This window comes from Sinocyclocheilus grahami, unplaced genomic scaffold, assembly GCF_001515645.1.
Source record: "Sinocyclocheilus grahami isolate Dianchi unplaced genomic scaffold, SAMN03320097.WGS_v1.1 scaffold31.1, whole genome shotgun sequence".
NCBI lineage: Eukaryota > Metazoa > Chordata > Actinopteri > Cypriniformes > Cyprinidae > Sinocyclocheilus > Sinocyclocheilus grahami.
Window position 1 is genome coordinate 2,882,350 of NW_015505210.1, and position 14,825 is coordinate 2,897,174.

Genomic DNA, 14,825 nt, shown 5'->3' on the forward strand with positions numbered 1-14,825 from the left:
TGGCAGCAGTTGTCATGGAGATAACTGCAGGCCCGGCGTCGGTGAGAGGGGTTGTTTCCATGGAGATCCCGCCCCGAGGTGCGCTGGCAGCGGTGGAGGAGGACGAGGAGCACGAGCAGTCGGGCTCCGAGGAGCGGCTGCAGCATCCCGGACAGCTCCGCCGCCGCGGCCCGAACCCCCGCCAGGGAAACTTTTACATGCTCATCGTGATCGGAGAGATCGCGACAGAGCACCAGCTGCACACCGCCAGACAGCACATAGAGCACGGTGAGCCTCTTATTGAAAGCATGCCTCATCTGACACATTAAATATGGCTTATGATCCTTTTTACAATGATTTTGTTGAATGAATATGTAGCCTTCTCACAGTGGATTATAACAGACACCAAATTTACTCTCATACCTATTTTAATGTATTAAGTTATTATGGTATTATGTGTTATTGTAAAAAAAAATCACGGAGATAGCTTGAATACTTCATCTTAACTTCAACGCAAGTTGACACCTATATAAGCTGCATACTGTACTGCAGTGGGTGAGTTTATGTAATTATAGATGTACTTCAGTCCAAACGACGTCGCAAATGTCAATTTCCAAAAGGATCTCAAAGATATCATTTGCTTAATGGACATAATTAAGTAACTTCTACACATCGCCTGTCATGTGTACTTCTTTGGAGCGGTGTATGATCCGATGAGACATTGCATACTAGTTCCAGCAGCAGCAGCACACTGCGGCGACCTCGCGTGACTGTACAGAGCACTGCGCCATGAATTTGATGAAATTGATGAAGCTGCAGTTTTGATGGTCTCGTGATATTGCTGCTATTCAAAATGTTTTTTTTTACCACTATGTTTTTGGGCAGGTGTTTAAACTTACTATAGGCCGGTGGTTAGTTATGGCAGTAGGAGTGTCTCTGTGTTTATTTTTTCAAGCATAAAATAGTCAAGGAAAAGGTGCACACAATCTCAGAAAAAAGGTACAAAGCTGTCACTGGAACCCTAAGGTACAAAAGCTAAAAGGTGCATCTTTGTATCTTATGTAACCCTAAATGGTACATATTAGCACTTTAACAAAGGTTCATATTAATACTTTAAAATGACATGTTAGTACCTAAAGTATGTGTATAATAAACAGTTAAAAAACTTTAGCCCTTTAGCCCTTAACTTGTATGTCACAAAATGTGTTAAATATGTCTTTAAATAAAAGGATATACCATTTTTATAGATGTAAACAATTGAAGCACAGTAATTTGTTTGCAGAATTGTTAATTAAAATGATTTGATCCTTTTAGCTTGTCATAATAATTTCCATCATTTCTAATTGATTTTATGATAACTCCATTTATTTATTTGTAATTAAATTAAAATAGCCGAAAAAGTACAATGAACTTATCACTTGAACTTTAACATTTACATTTTTGTGGAATTATTATTTTTTCTACAGTGCACAAATCATCAATTAGTTTACAGAAAAGTACATTGAATTACAGTGTTGATAGTGTTTTCATATGGCAGAATAGAATCTAGTACTGGTTACTTTTTATCGTAACTTCTTTGCTTTAGTACTCTAAAATATGTTTTATTGTTTATCTACCAACTCGTAAAAAGTTGGTTTGCTGAATGGACATCTTCTTTTCATAACTACTTCTGACATTTCTTCTAATGATCATGAAACTTGACTTTTGAGTGTAAAACATTTTTGTTTACAGCATTGCCACAGTTTTGACATTAATCGCTCCAAAAGTCCATAAGCGACTGTATATTAAGTAACAAATCAGAGCTGCCAACTGCACAAACCTGAGAATCAACCAAATTAGAACATAATATTCAGGGTCAACAATGGTACACTTGTTATGCTACTCACATTCAGTACATTTACAATCCTGACATGCTCACTCTGCAGCATTCTCTAATGCTTGGACGTCTAGAAACCCCAGGATTATCCCATTCCTCCTGACAGACTTTTAATCAGCAATTAGCATATCGATGAGAATGAAATCAATACTGTAAGGAATGTCTTGTGTTTTTATAGGCTGCGGAAATCTTATTTTGAGAAAATAGAAGTATCGGGTCATCTCTGCGGTCATTACCTGTTTTAAATCCCAATGACACAGCATTTCTGAGGACAAACACTGCAGTGTTTGCAAGATTTACACTTCATCTACAAAGCAAAACAGAATCTGAGGAAAATAGCCCTTCATCTGTATGAAGAAGAGAGGAGGAAGGACACAGCCGAGGAGAGTTAAGAGGCATAGAGATTAAATTTCATTTCCTTATTCTACAATTTGGAGTTTGAAGTTCAACGCAGTAGGAGCTTAAGACACATCTAAAATTTGGGGATCTTATGTAACACTCAGTGAATGAATATTCTGAGCACATCACACTAAATCTCATATTTAGAACTGTATGGCAGATGTCTGAGAGCATGTTGAAAAACGGGCTGAAAAATCACAACAATCACATATAAATACTAAGTAATTATAAAAATAATAATAATAAAAAGTAATATAATAATTTGGAATTAATTAAATGGTGTGATATACTCTAATATATACATACAGTATAAAAGGAAATTTGTTAATTTTTTTAACTCAACTTTTCACACGTTATATAATATAATCATTTGTAATGAAAAAAGGTATTATATACGCAAAAAGTGGAATATGGGTAAAGCTCATTATGTGAAATGAGGGTGTGAATGAACATGTCACATGTCTCTCTGTACCTGCAGGTATCCGTTCCTGGGACATCAATGTGTCAGAATGTGACCTGGACCACCAACTACAGCTTTTCATAACCAGACATTCCGCCCAGTTCTCAGCCGAGGTCAGAGGTCAGTCCGATTGAAAGGATGACATCTAGATCCTGCAGTAGAGTTGAATGCAAATGAAGTCAGAAGTTTATATGAAAATCTACTGTATAAAAAAAGATATGCTCAAGCTAAATGAATAATTGCACGGATCAATTTCCACTTATTTCCCAGCATGCCACACATAAATAAATATTTTCAGTTGGAGTCAAGCTGTTCATACACATATTGCCAGCCCAAGGTCACACTGCAGTGATCTTGCTTACAGCAACATGCACGATATGCAGCTAATGCAGCACTGAGAATCTCTCCATGGGGAGTCCAGCATGTGTGTTTGCACGGGTCCTGCTTCCACTGTACTGCCTGGCACAGTGGTAATCAAAGAGCTGTGTCAGGAGGAGAGGAGCTGCAGAGCCAGTGCTTGACTGCTGCAGTGTGTGTGTTGGGCGGGATGGAACTTAATCTCTGTAGTGGGTTAAGCTGAGGCATAATCATAAAGGCTCAAATGTGACTCGGTGTAAGACAGGCCATTTTATAAAAGTGATAAGCGGTTTTTGCAAAACTAGCATGCTATTCATTTCCTAACTGCTGAGAAAGTGCCTTACTATGCATTTTAAGCCTTAAGCTGCTGTCAGAGGAGGTGAGTGATACAGTAGCTGGAGACAAATTTCATGTAAATTGCAATGTAATTTAGCATAGAGTGCTTTTGTTCTGAATATATATAGGCACGAGACTGCATGTAATCACAGATTATGTTCAAACCAACATTGCTTGCGAATGTCATAATGCTTTCATATCACAGTAGAGCACTGCAAACCCCGAAACCCTTCAAATGATCAAATTATTGGCTAAATGGGACAACATTGGTTGTTGGGAACATTAAACGTAAATACACCAAACAAAAAACCTCGTCTACTCACTAGTTTGCTTTCATAGCCTCATTGTGTTTTTAATTGCGCTCTCGCAAACTATTCTAACTCAAACCTTTCAGGGAAGATGTTTTTTTAAATAGAGACTGAAGGAGTTGTCGGAAGCTTCATGGTGGTGACGTTGAAGTCATGTGACTGTGATGTAGTTTGTTTATAGCCTACATTTAGTTTTTTACTTCTGTCAAATGTATTTTGGCTTCAGAATTCATAAAAGCTGTGTTCATTTGTGGAGATTATCACAATGAAAAAACGTGTAAGAATGATAACATTTTGGTCACAGAGCTTATTTTCTGCAATAATCCAAAAGCCAATGGAAAAACCCTACTGAGTTGTTGTCAAGGGAACCAGGGGGATGCTAAAGTCCAGGTTGGCCTACAAACCTGGAGTTCATATTATTGCAAGCCCGGCAGAAATCCAAAAACCCAAGCAAGTCCAAAAGCTTAGAAAAGTAATAGCACATTTCTCCTCAGTAAGCTACATTACTTGAGGCATCATACATGTCTTTAACAAAATATAAATTATGTGCCTAGTAATGCTTACTAGGGTTAGAACAAAGTGGATGGAATAAAGCTGGGGAGGTGGAGTGATGACCTCTGACCCTGCTGAAGGACATGATGTGTGCTTAGATCAGATTGTCATGACTGGTCTGTGGGGTGATACAAGGTTAACAACCACTAAAGGCTGATGTCTCAGATTGTGCTTTTCTGTGGCTCAAGGCCTGTCAGACACAAGGCTCCCAGGCTGATGGTGCAAATGGGACCACAGAATTGATTCGACCGTATCATATTCAGCATGCACCTTAGCATAGATCAATACCATTCAAACTAAGGGGAATTCAGTGGCTGTCCTAGGGCACAAATAGATGTGTTTCTATAGTAATTGGGAACAAAATGATAGATTAAGTATTGGCTAATATAATTGCTTTGTCTAGGACTGATGGATGTTTTGTTCATTTTTTCAGCCGTATAAGCACTTGAAGTTGAATTCTTTTTTATTATTAAGGATATACTGATTGTTTCTTTTTTTAATTGTGTTCTCAGTCCTTCCTTTTTAAATCTCCTTTATAAATATAAAATGATGAGCTGCTGCCATCTAATGGATATTATGAGTAATTCAGAACAATGTCAAAAGAGGTAAAACAACAGATAGAAAGAGACAGAAATCTATCTATCTGTCTGTCTGTCTGTCTGTCTGTCTGTCCGTCCGTCCGTCCGTCCGTCCGTCCGTCCGTCCGTCCGTCCGTTATACCCTTACAGCCCTTGGGTGACAGAATTGATTCGACCGTATCATATTCAGCATGCACCTTAGCATAGATCAATACCATTCAAACTAAGGGGAATTCAGTGGCTGTCCTAGGGCACAAATAGATGTGTTTCTATAGTAATTGGGAACAAAATGATAGATTAAGTATTGGCTAATATAATTGCTTTGTCTAGGACTGATGGATGTTTTGTTCATTTTTTCAGCTGTATAAGCACTTGAAGTTGAATTCTTTTTTATTATTAAGGATATACTGATAGTTTCTTTTTTTAATTGTGTTCTCAGTCCTTCCTTTTTAAATCTCCTTTATAAATATAAAATGATGAGCTGCTGCCATCTAATGGATATTATGAGTAATTCAGAACAATGTCAAAAGAGGTAAAACAACAGATAGAAAGAGACAGAAATCTATCTATCTATCTATCTGTCTGTCTGTCTGTCTGTCCGTCCGTCCGTCCGTCCGTCCGTCCGTCCGTCCGTTATACCCTTACAGCCCTTGGGTGTGATCAGTAGTTTGAAGCCCTTTGAGAACTGAGAGCTGCTCTTGCTGTTAATGAACTGCAGGTGGCTAAAAGATACAGCTGTGTCATTCCTATTATGCAGCTCATTTTCATGTCCCGTTACACATGTCAGAATATATTGGATAAAATATTAAACTCACTTATTTTAAAGATGGAAATCATGGTACTCATGGAATAATAATTATAATATTCACCACCATTCAAAAGTATGAAAGTATGGGGTCAGTACGATTTTTTAAAAAGTTTTTATTCACATTAAATTGATAAAAAGTGACAAAGGCATTTATAATGTATAAAGTTTTTTTTCCAAATGAATGCTCAAATAATTTCAAATAAATTATTTTAAACCTTCTATACATAAAACAATCCTGAAAACTCTTTTCCACAAGAATATTAAGCAGCAGCTGAAAATTCAGTTTTATAAATTATTTTTATTACACAGAAATAAATTATTTTAAAATATATTAAAATTATATATAAAAATATTACTAAAATGTTAAAATATTTCACAATTTTACAGTTTTCACTCTATTTTTTTTTTATCAAATAAATGTATCTTTGGTGAGCGTAAGAGGCTTATTTCAAAAACATATCTTACTGGCCCCAAAATATATTTAATTTATCATAATATCACCGTTAAGTGCACATAAGAGCATTTAATTCATTAAATAATCATTTAATTCACTCTGGCTTTCATTCATGTTGCCATTTTATTATGTCCGAACTTCTAACATGAAAAACTGGCAATTTATTAAGAAATGTTCAAGGTTTTAACTAACACAATGCTAGTTACCTAATGACATTTTAGCCTGTTTGATTAAATTACAAATTACAAATCGTATGATCATTTCAGAAGTAAAGACAATGGTTGGCTAACTTTATATTTATATATTCTGAGCTTGACCAGAGCATATTTTTAAAGCCTATTGTACCTGTTAACAGAAATACTTCACTTACAACACAAGCATATTCATATTTTTTAAATTACAGAGTTCAAAATGTGCTGTGTAACAGTACTGATCCCTTCAGTGTCTGACAGAAACAAAGAAATGAGGCATTAGCAATCTCCCAGATTCAATCAAATCAAAAATATCAAGCGTCTCACAGCAGGAATGACCTTGATCAGTCAGTACTTCAGAGTCTTGAGGTTTAGCGGCGGCTGGTGGCGAGGTTCAGGGCAAGGAAACGGCATGATCAGTGTTTTCATTTTTACTGAGTCGCTCATCCTCCTTTCGTCTTCTACTATGTTTCCATGGTGACCTGCATCTTGGCATAAGTCAAGGTGAGCGTCGATGTTAGGGGCTAATAAGCGTGCTTTGTGAGGAGAGAAGTACTATGTGCATATCATATCGATAATAATATGAAATGAACAACTGTTGTTACCCAATTAATATGACACTATATGAATTTATGATATCTTAATGTATTTTAAGAAATGCCATGGGCAGGAATAGCGGCCTGCAGTAAAATAAATAGTTTTTGCTTTGGTAATATCAGATACTGGCATAACTGGCTTTTTATTAAACTGTGACCACCACTGCATTAGCTGCTAACAGGCTTCATCTCCTCAAATATCCTATTAGAGATACTGAATGAGACGTTTCGACCACTGTCATGCTCTGTGAGTCAGCGTTTGGGAAGACTGATTGTCTGCAGGTGGGAAAGTAATGGTCTGGAGAAGAATTTTCTTATATTTCCAGTCCCGTCTGAGTCACAAGTTCCCCTCAGACTCACTCACAAAGTCTATAATACCTAGAGAAGACTGTCCATTAGCATTCCCATGCATTACAAAGGCAGTTGTTGTCTTGCGTAGGACCGTAAGTGAAGTACGTGAAGTAACCAGCCAAACCTTGATCTCTTGACCTTGTCTATCACTTTGTCTCCTGGCTAACAGCACCTAGCTAGCGCTAACTAGATTCTGACCCAGACATTCCCTCTCATGGAGTCTGACTCTATTATCAGTGATTTATTTGCTAGTTTGTGTCTCCCACAAGTCGGAGACCCTCAAAACAATTCTTTACAACCCCAAAAACATTTTAAGAGTGTTATTTTGCTTACGTTGCTAATGTAAATTTAGCACGCATAGACAAAATCTTTGCTTTATAAGTTTAAAAGGAGAAAAAGTGAGTAATTTTCTTTAATAGTCACTGGGAGTGCAACAAGAGTCCTCATGTACAAGTTTATGCCAGCCATTTGACTCTTTCCTTTTTCTCTCAGGATACACACAAAGGAAATTGGTACTCTAGAGCTGAAGGCTCAAGCAGGACCTATTTATAATGCAAGCACTGAGCCATAATTATGAATTTCACTGATGCTGAGGGGGAAGTGAACGATCACATGATTTTCAGACAGACTGATAATTAAGGCCCAAAGCCAAAACTTCATACCTCTGAAAATGTTAAAAGCTCTTTTAAAGTAGACTTATGTGTGTGTATATTTCTGTTCTAAAGTTTAGGGTCAATAAGGTTTTTTTTAAATTCAGAAATTAATACTTTTTAAAGAAATTCATATGTTTTTTCAGTGACAGTAAAGATTTTTATAATGTTCATAAAATATTTATTTTTCAAACTGAATACAACAGTTTTCAACATTGATAATAATAATAAGAAATGTTTTTTGAGCAGCAAATCGGCATATTAGAGTGATGTCTAAAGGATCATGTGACACTGAAGACTGAAAATCCAGCTTTTCAACTATGGGAATAAATTACAATCCAGTTGTTTCAAATTGTAACAATATTTCAAAATATTACTGTTACTGTATTTTGATCAAATAAATGCAGCATTGATGAGCATATACTGCTTCATAATATATTATTCATTCATATAAATCCTTCATTATATATATATATATATATATATATATATAATTTTTTTTCAAAATGTAATATTATAGTGTTTTAGAGCCATTCATTCATGCAATTTGTGCTGACATGCTGAACAGCAGAGGGAGGTCAGTCATGCATAATTGAGGCTGCTCAATAATTTATGATTTGGATATTGTTAACACTGCAGATTCGGTTTGAGTCAAAGCACTAAACCAGAGCGTAAAATATACCTGGCACTGATTTTAGAATTACTTCATCTATATGTTGTTTTCAGTGAATCATCAGATGGATGCACTGGTTATGACAGCAAGTTTCCAGGGCATTTTAACAACATTTAATCATTAATTAATTACATGAATGAATAAACTACACCGAGAGAAAATCATTTGTTTGCTCCATTCATTTTGTAATCACTACCCATATGATTGAGGAATAAAATAAGACATTGAATCTTCATAAATTGAGCCTTTGCTGATTATCTGTGCTGATTTGACTGTGAATTATGTCTGGAAAGCATATCAAAATAAATCAGATTGTTCCACAGAGGGGAAATTGAAAATATGGCCTGTCTGGCAGAATGGGCACAGCAGAAGAAAACACTGCACCAAAATGCAGTTCTCTTATGATGCCATAAAGCCATGCATGTCTGCAGCAAACTTATTCTGGTCAAGCACTCATTCAATAAGGCTGTAACAAACAAAACAAAAAAATCATGAAATGATAATGTGACATTTCTGGGTGAAACAGAGACAAAATGCATGGCAGAACTTGATTCAAGCCATTGAGAATTGACTCTATCTGACAGGTAGTTGGAATGGAGGGGCTGAAAAATAAGAGGGCTTGGTGAAAGAGAATAGGCTCCATTTTGATTTTTTTAAAAAATCTTCTTGACCTAAAAAGTGGCAGATATATGACTCAAAAACAGATAATTGGAACATGCTTGGATACTTGAATGACCTACTACTTCAGCATTCGGTGTACATTTGATGGACACTTTAAAATCCCATGAGGTCGCAAAGTAAGTTCAAATGTAGTACCTAGTCAGGCAGTATGCAATTTCAGACACACAGAAGGTCTAGAGATGTGTTTTTAGAAAGTTAAAATGATGTTTCTTAAAAGTTTAACTTTTTTAACTTGAGCGTCACGCTGTGCCATGAGATGCATACAAAAATGGCAACTCAAAGGTAAACTTAGCGATAAAGCATATAGAATAATACAAAAACACTGTACTGTTGGGATGAATAGGTACCAGCTACATTAAAGGGGTCATATGATGCGATTTCAATTTTTCCTTTCTCTTTGGAGTGTTACAAGCTCTTGGTGCATAAAAAAGATCTGTAAAGTTGCAAAGACTAAAGTCTCAAATCCAAAGATATATTCTTTATAAAAGTTAAGAGTCAGCCACACCTACCTAAAACGGCTCGTTCTAACACGCCCCCACATATCTACGTCACTATGTGGGAAGATTTGCATAACGCCACCCAAATGTTCACGCAAAGAAAGAAGGCGTAACTTATTCTCGCTGTTGCCGGCGCTGCCATGTTGTGGAGTCGCTTTGTGTTTCGTTGTGAAAGTGAAACTACTTTGTTTGGTCTTCCAAAAGAGGACACAACTAGAAATCAGTGGTTAAGTTGTATTTAATAGACTGTTCCAGAACAGTTCAACCCAAATATTCAGATTTTATGGAGGATGAGGACTGTTTCCTGAACCAGTAGCCTACAATGCGTCTGTGGCACAAAGGCTGTTTCTATAAAGTTGGGCAGTTCCAACTTTGCAAGGACAGTCTGGCGCTTCTGACTCACAGCCTGTAAGTATGTTTTTTTATATTTAAATAATTTGCCACTGATGATTCAAACGCAAGTTTTGAGCAGTGTAGAGTAGGCTTGTTGTTTGTTGTTTCTCTGATCACAAATGCAGACATGGTTTTAATACGCAGCGCGATATGCAATGCAATGCGTAAAAAGACAGTATAAGTCATTATAATCAGTAATTATGTCCACACTGGATGCAACAAATGCCTCGTTTGTAATGGGTTTTATTGGTTTTGTCTCATCTAGTGATGTCCGGATCGCGAACGAATCGTTCTATTTAACCGGATCGAACCAGTTCACCATATCGAACTGAATCGTTTGAAACGGTTCGCATCTCCAGTATGCACTAATCCACAAATTACTTAAGTCATGCGGGTTATAAACGTGCCTGACACTCCCTCTGACGCGAAATAAACCAATATCCCGAGTTATTCAGTTACTCCTAACAGTACATTGACTGAACTGCTAAAAGACAACCGATGATGGGATGTGCACGAGCAGAGCAGCTGGACTGAGTCTCGTCCTGCTGGGAGACGGCATCACAGTATGTTAAGGGGCGTAACATTTCCGTCACACGCTCGAGGCATTTGGCCAATCACAGCACACCTTGCTTTTTTAGAACGATGAGCTTTGTAAAAATCGATGCGTTTCAGAAAGATATCGAACTGAATCGTTTGAAACAGTTCGCATCTCCAGTATGCACTAATCCACAAATTACTTAAGTCATGCGGGTTATAAACGTGCCTGACACTCCCTCTGACGCGAAATAAACCAATATCCCGAGTTATTCAGTTACTCCTAACAGTACATTGACTGAACTGCTAAAAGACAACCGATGATGGGATGTGCACGAGCAGAGCAGCTGGACTGAGTCTCGTCCTGCTGGGAGACGGCATCACAGTATGTTAAGGGGCGTAACATTTCCGTCACACGCTCGAGGCATTTGGCCAATCACAGCACACCTTGCTTTTTTAGAACGATGAGCTTTGTAAAAATCGATGCGTTTCAGAAAGGCGGGGCATAGAGAAGAAACAATAATGTACATTATATGGAAAATGTGTTTTTTGAACCTTAAACCGCATAAACACATTGCATTACACCAAATACACAACATAATGTTCTTTTTAGCAACGTCATATGACCCCTTTAATAAAAACTCACCTGTATCTGTTCATTAGTCACTTATTTAGTTTTCAGTATGAGGATGGATACCAGATGTTTATAATGGGCCTTGGGTAAATGGCATATAACATGTAATAGGCATGTATACCTTGAGTCTGGAAATAATGTTGAATGAATGAATATAATGTAATACAATATTAGACATGAAAGGGTTACTTGTGGTGCATTGAAAGTATCACTAACTCCCCCTCCTCCCCTCCTCCCCCCACTGCCTAACCCTCTTCTTCAGACAGTAGCTGCATCTGTAGTTTAATTGGCGGGTGGCTGCAGCCAGAGTTGCTGCAACCATCCCGCTCTGCTCGAGAACCCAAATCTGCCAACCCACACACACACACTCCGGCCCCTCCCACACACACAGAGCAGTGACTGCGCTCCCGAACACCCATCAGTCGCGAGACACACGACGCTCTGTTAAAGCGGCCCGCATCAGCATACGGTATGTATCACTTTCTGTCATGCAGACTACAGAGACTGCGATCTAGCGTGCGATGCGGTCTCTGGCGTGACTTTTACGCAGTGTCGCAGTGGTCCGGACAAAGAGTCTTGCAATGCAAACAGTCAGTCTGACACTTTGCTTCGTGAGACTGTGACGTCGCGGAGGGTGCGTATCCTTATTTGACCGCATATTTGTCTTCTTCTTCTTCTTGACATTATTAATGAGTTTGATCGCGTAATCATGGCTTATGGGGCGCCACATAGTTTTTGTCGCTATCGGCTACATTACGACGAAAGAATCAGGTAATTAAACGTCCAGACAGTCGTTTAAGTCTACCTGTAATTGCGACATGTCTGGGGGACAGAGTGTACGATCAACACATTACTGTGCTTTATCCAAACTAACTGGATTCATTTGTGATGGACGGAGGTTGGCGGAGAGGTCGCGCGGACGCGGACTAACTTCATGTTGCGTTTAATAAAAAATAAATAAATAAATATATTATTTAACAGGTTGTGAAATTATTTGTGCGTTTGTCAGTATGTATTTGAAGTGGTTTCGTTATTTTATTATTTTGTGCTTGTGCTAAATGACCACGAGAAGTGATTATTTGCTGCATGACGCATGCACTTCTACATTGAGATATTTTAGGGAGGCTGTGTTAAGATGCTAAACGTGTACGTCTTTGTCTGGAGGAATATAGGCTATGCTCAAAAGTTTTGAGGTATAATCAGGAATGTTCATGTTAGAGCTGGTGTAATTATTTGAACGATTCTTGTTTATTAACGAGTCTTTTAGTAGCCTATTTTTGTAGAAGAAAAAAAATGGACAAAAGAAATGTTATTATTAGTGGTGCAGATCGTTGTAGATTTGCACAAAATATTATTGCGAAAGATATGTTTATAGAAACTTAGGTTTCACAGATATTTTAAATTAATTAAAGGCAAAATATTTTACATAACTATATATTAAATAAAAAAGGAAAATATGGTAACATTTCAGTTAATTCCAAAAATACCACAGATTCCAATAAAACTCATATCTTTAGGCGACAGACAGTAAATGCACTGTTTGAAGTCTTATTAGCCTTACTAAATATAACATAACACACACTTATTAGTTCATTATCAGTTCATAATAGCATAACATTTAATTACAAATTAAAATGTGCGGTTTATTAACGAGTCATTTGAATACAACAACCGCTCCGACTGACTTTTTTTATTTATTTATTTTATTATTAACCGCTTTATGTTTTGATAAAAAAAAAAGAACAGTCTCAAATTATTCATTCGTTTGAGAATCAGACAACACTGATCGCGTTGTATGTTTTGATCCACTAAAAAGAACCGACTCAAAAGAGTCATTCGTTTGAGAATCGGACTGCACTGGTCCTGCAGTATGTTTTTGATTGACTAAAAAGAACTTACTCAAAAGACTCATTTGTTCTACAATTCCAATAAAATTACAACCACAATAATGCAAAGTGTTGGCTCGGTCTCAAAATCTAGTAAGATGCATTCATCGACAGCATTCTACAGAACTTATAATGCTGCCTGGGTAATCAGTTCAGATTTTTATTTTTTTATTTTTCAGTTTTGATAGTCACCTCTACCAATCTTTTTTTCCCCCTTAAACAGTGATTCCACTAAGTTCAGGCTATTATTTACTATAATAATTCAATAATATACAATTCTACAAAATCTTGATACATTCATAAACAATTAGCAATCCATGATTATGATGCCCCAAAATGCTGTCCAGCTTGTCAGTAGGGTTTAACAGCCACTGATTCGTTTGCCGCTCCATGACTCAGCATTGCTATCTGTGACTCTTTCTCTCTTTCCCCCTTCTCTCTCTGTTTGCAAAACATTTGCACATCTGGCTGCTTAAGGACCATTCATGAAAAATAATGACTAAATGGATGACTCGCTCCATGTTTGAATATCATTGTGGAAGCCAATTAAAGCCACAACACGACTCTTTGCTTCATTCGGCACAGCTGATATTAGTAGTAATGTTCAGTTGTTTTGCTCTAAACTTATCTATATCATAGGAGTACAAAAAACATCAATGACCAAATCAGACCTGCTTGAACTAAATGATCTAAGTACTCTAATTGATTGTTAGCTTTTGAGGAGATACTGGGGACTATTTTAAGTACATTTGTTTGTCAGCTCAGTGCTGAAATGATTCAGTCGTTTCTTAGTTCTCTTTTCCGATGCAGCTGTCTGGGTGGGATTCTTATATAGAGAAACACCCACTGATATCAGAGGGTCTAACAGCATTAGCTGCTGAGTCATTGTCCCATTGGTACTGGTAGTAGCCTAAAGCAAAGTACGGTAGAGGTGCAGAATGTTTAGTGGACCTGCTTTACTTTGAGTGTCTTAATATGAGATGTAATTTCCTTCAAAATCTATAATCTTATTTAATTGGTCTTGTTTTGTGGCAGTGTGCTCTGTTATTAGGTTTTAGAGAGATTCTTTATTAAGCTTTCATGATATCATTGATGTGAGGCTCAATGTTAGGACACTGAAGGGCATGTCCATCTGCCACAGAGTAAAAATGGGCTATTAAAGACGAGGGCGATTGGGTGCTTGGCCTTAACCAAAGTGACTCGTGCTTTGTTCCGTTTGACATTGGAAAATGCTGAGAAAGGAACAGCCATTTTAGACCTAGTTTCCATGGACAACACAAATGAATGGTCCAACCTAGAAAATATTAGCAACTCAACTTTGGACTTACTGGATAATCCTTCCAGATTTAGGAACGGTCAGTTGAGACAAACAACCCTCTCATTGGTGGATTACTCAGTGGAAAGGGACACAATTTAAGTGGCAGGTGCCCATCTGTAGACTGTAGCACTTTTAATTACAAATGAATCTCTTAGACGGGCACGCAGTATTGTTCTTATCTTTTTCCTCAAAGATTTAACCGGAATGATTGCTTGCTGCGGTCAAAATAAACCATTAAAATCTAATTGACTTGTTTACTCTGAGCATTTATACTGAGTCAGCTCATTAGCCAATTTAAATGTATACCGGTATAA

The 14,825-nt window shown here is 37.3% G+C and overlaps 1 protein-coding gene across 1 annotated transcript in view; it reads left to right on the forward strand.

The window, feature by feature from the left end:
• The window catches only part of LOC107576056 (microtubule-associated protein 1B-like), a 33,850-nt gene continuing 19,025 nt past the window's right edge, over positions 1–14,825 (forward strand). Inside the window, 2 exon segments of the mRNA XM_016262329.1 lie at positions 1–267; positions 2,733–2,834. Coding sequence (XP_016117815.1) covers positions 15–267; positions 2,733–2,834 — 355 coding nt within the window. The 5' untranslated portion in view covers positions 1–14.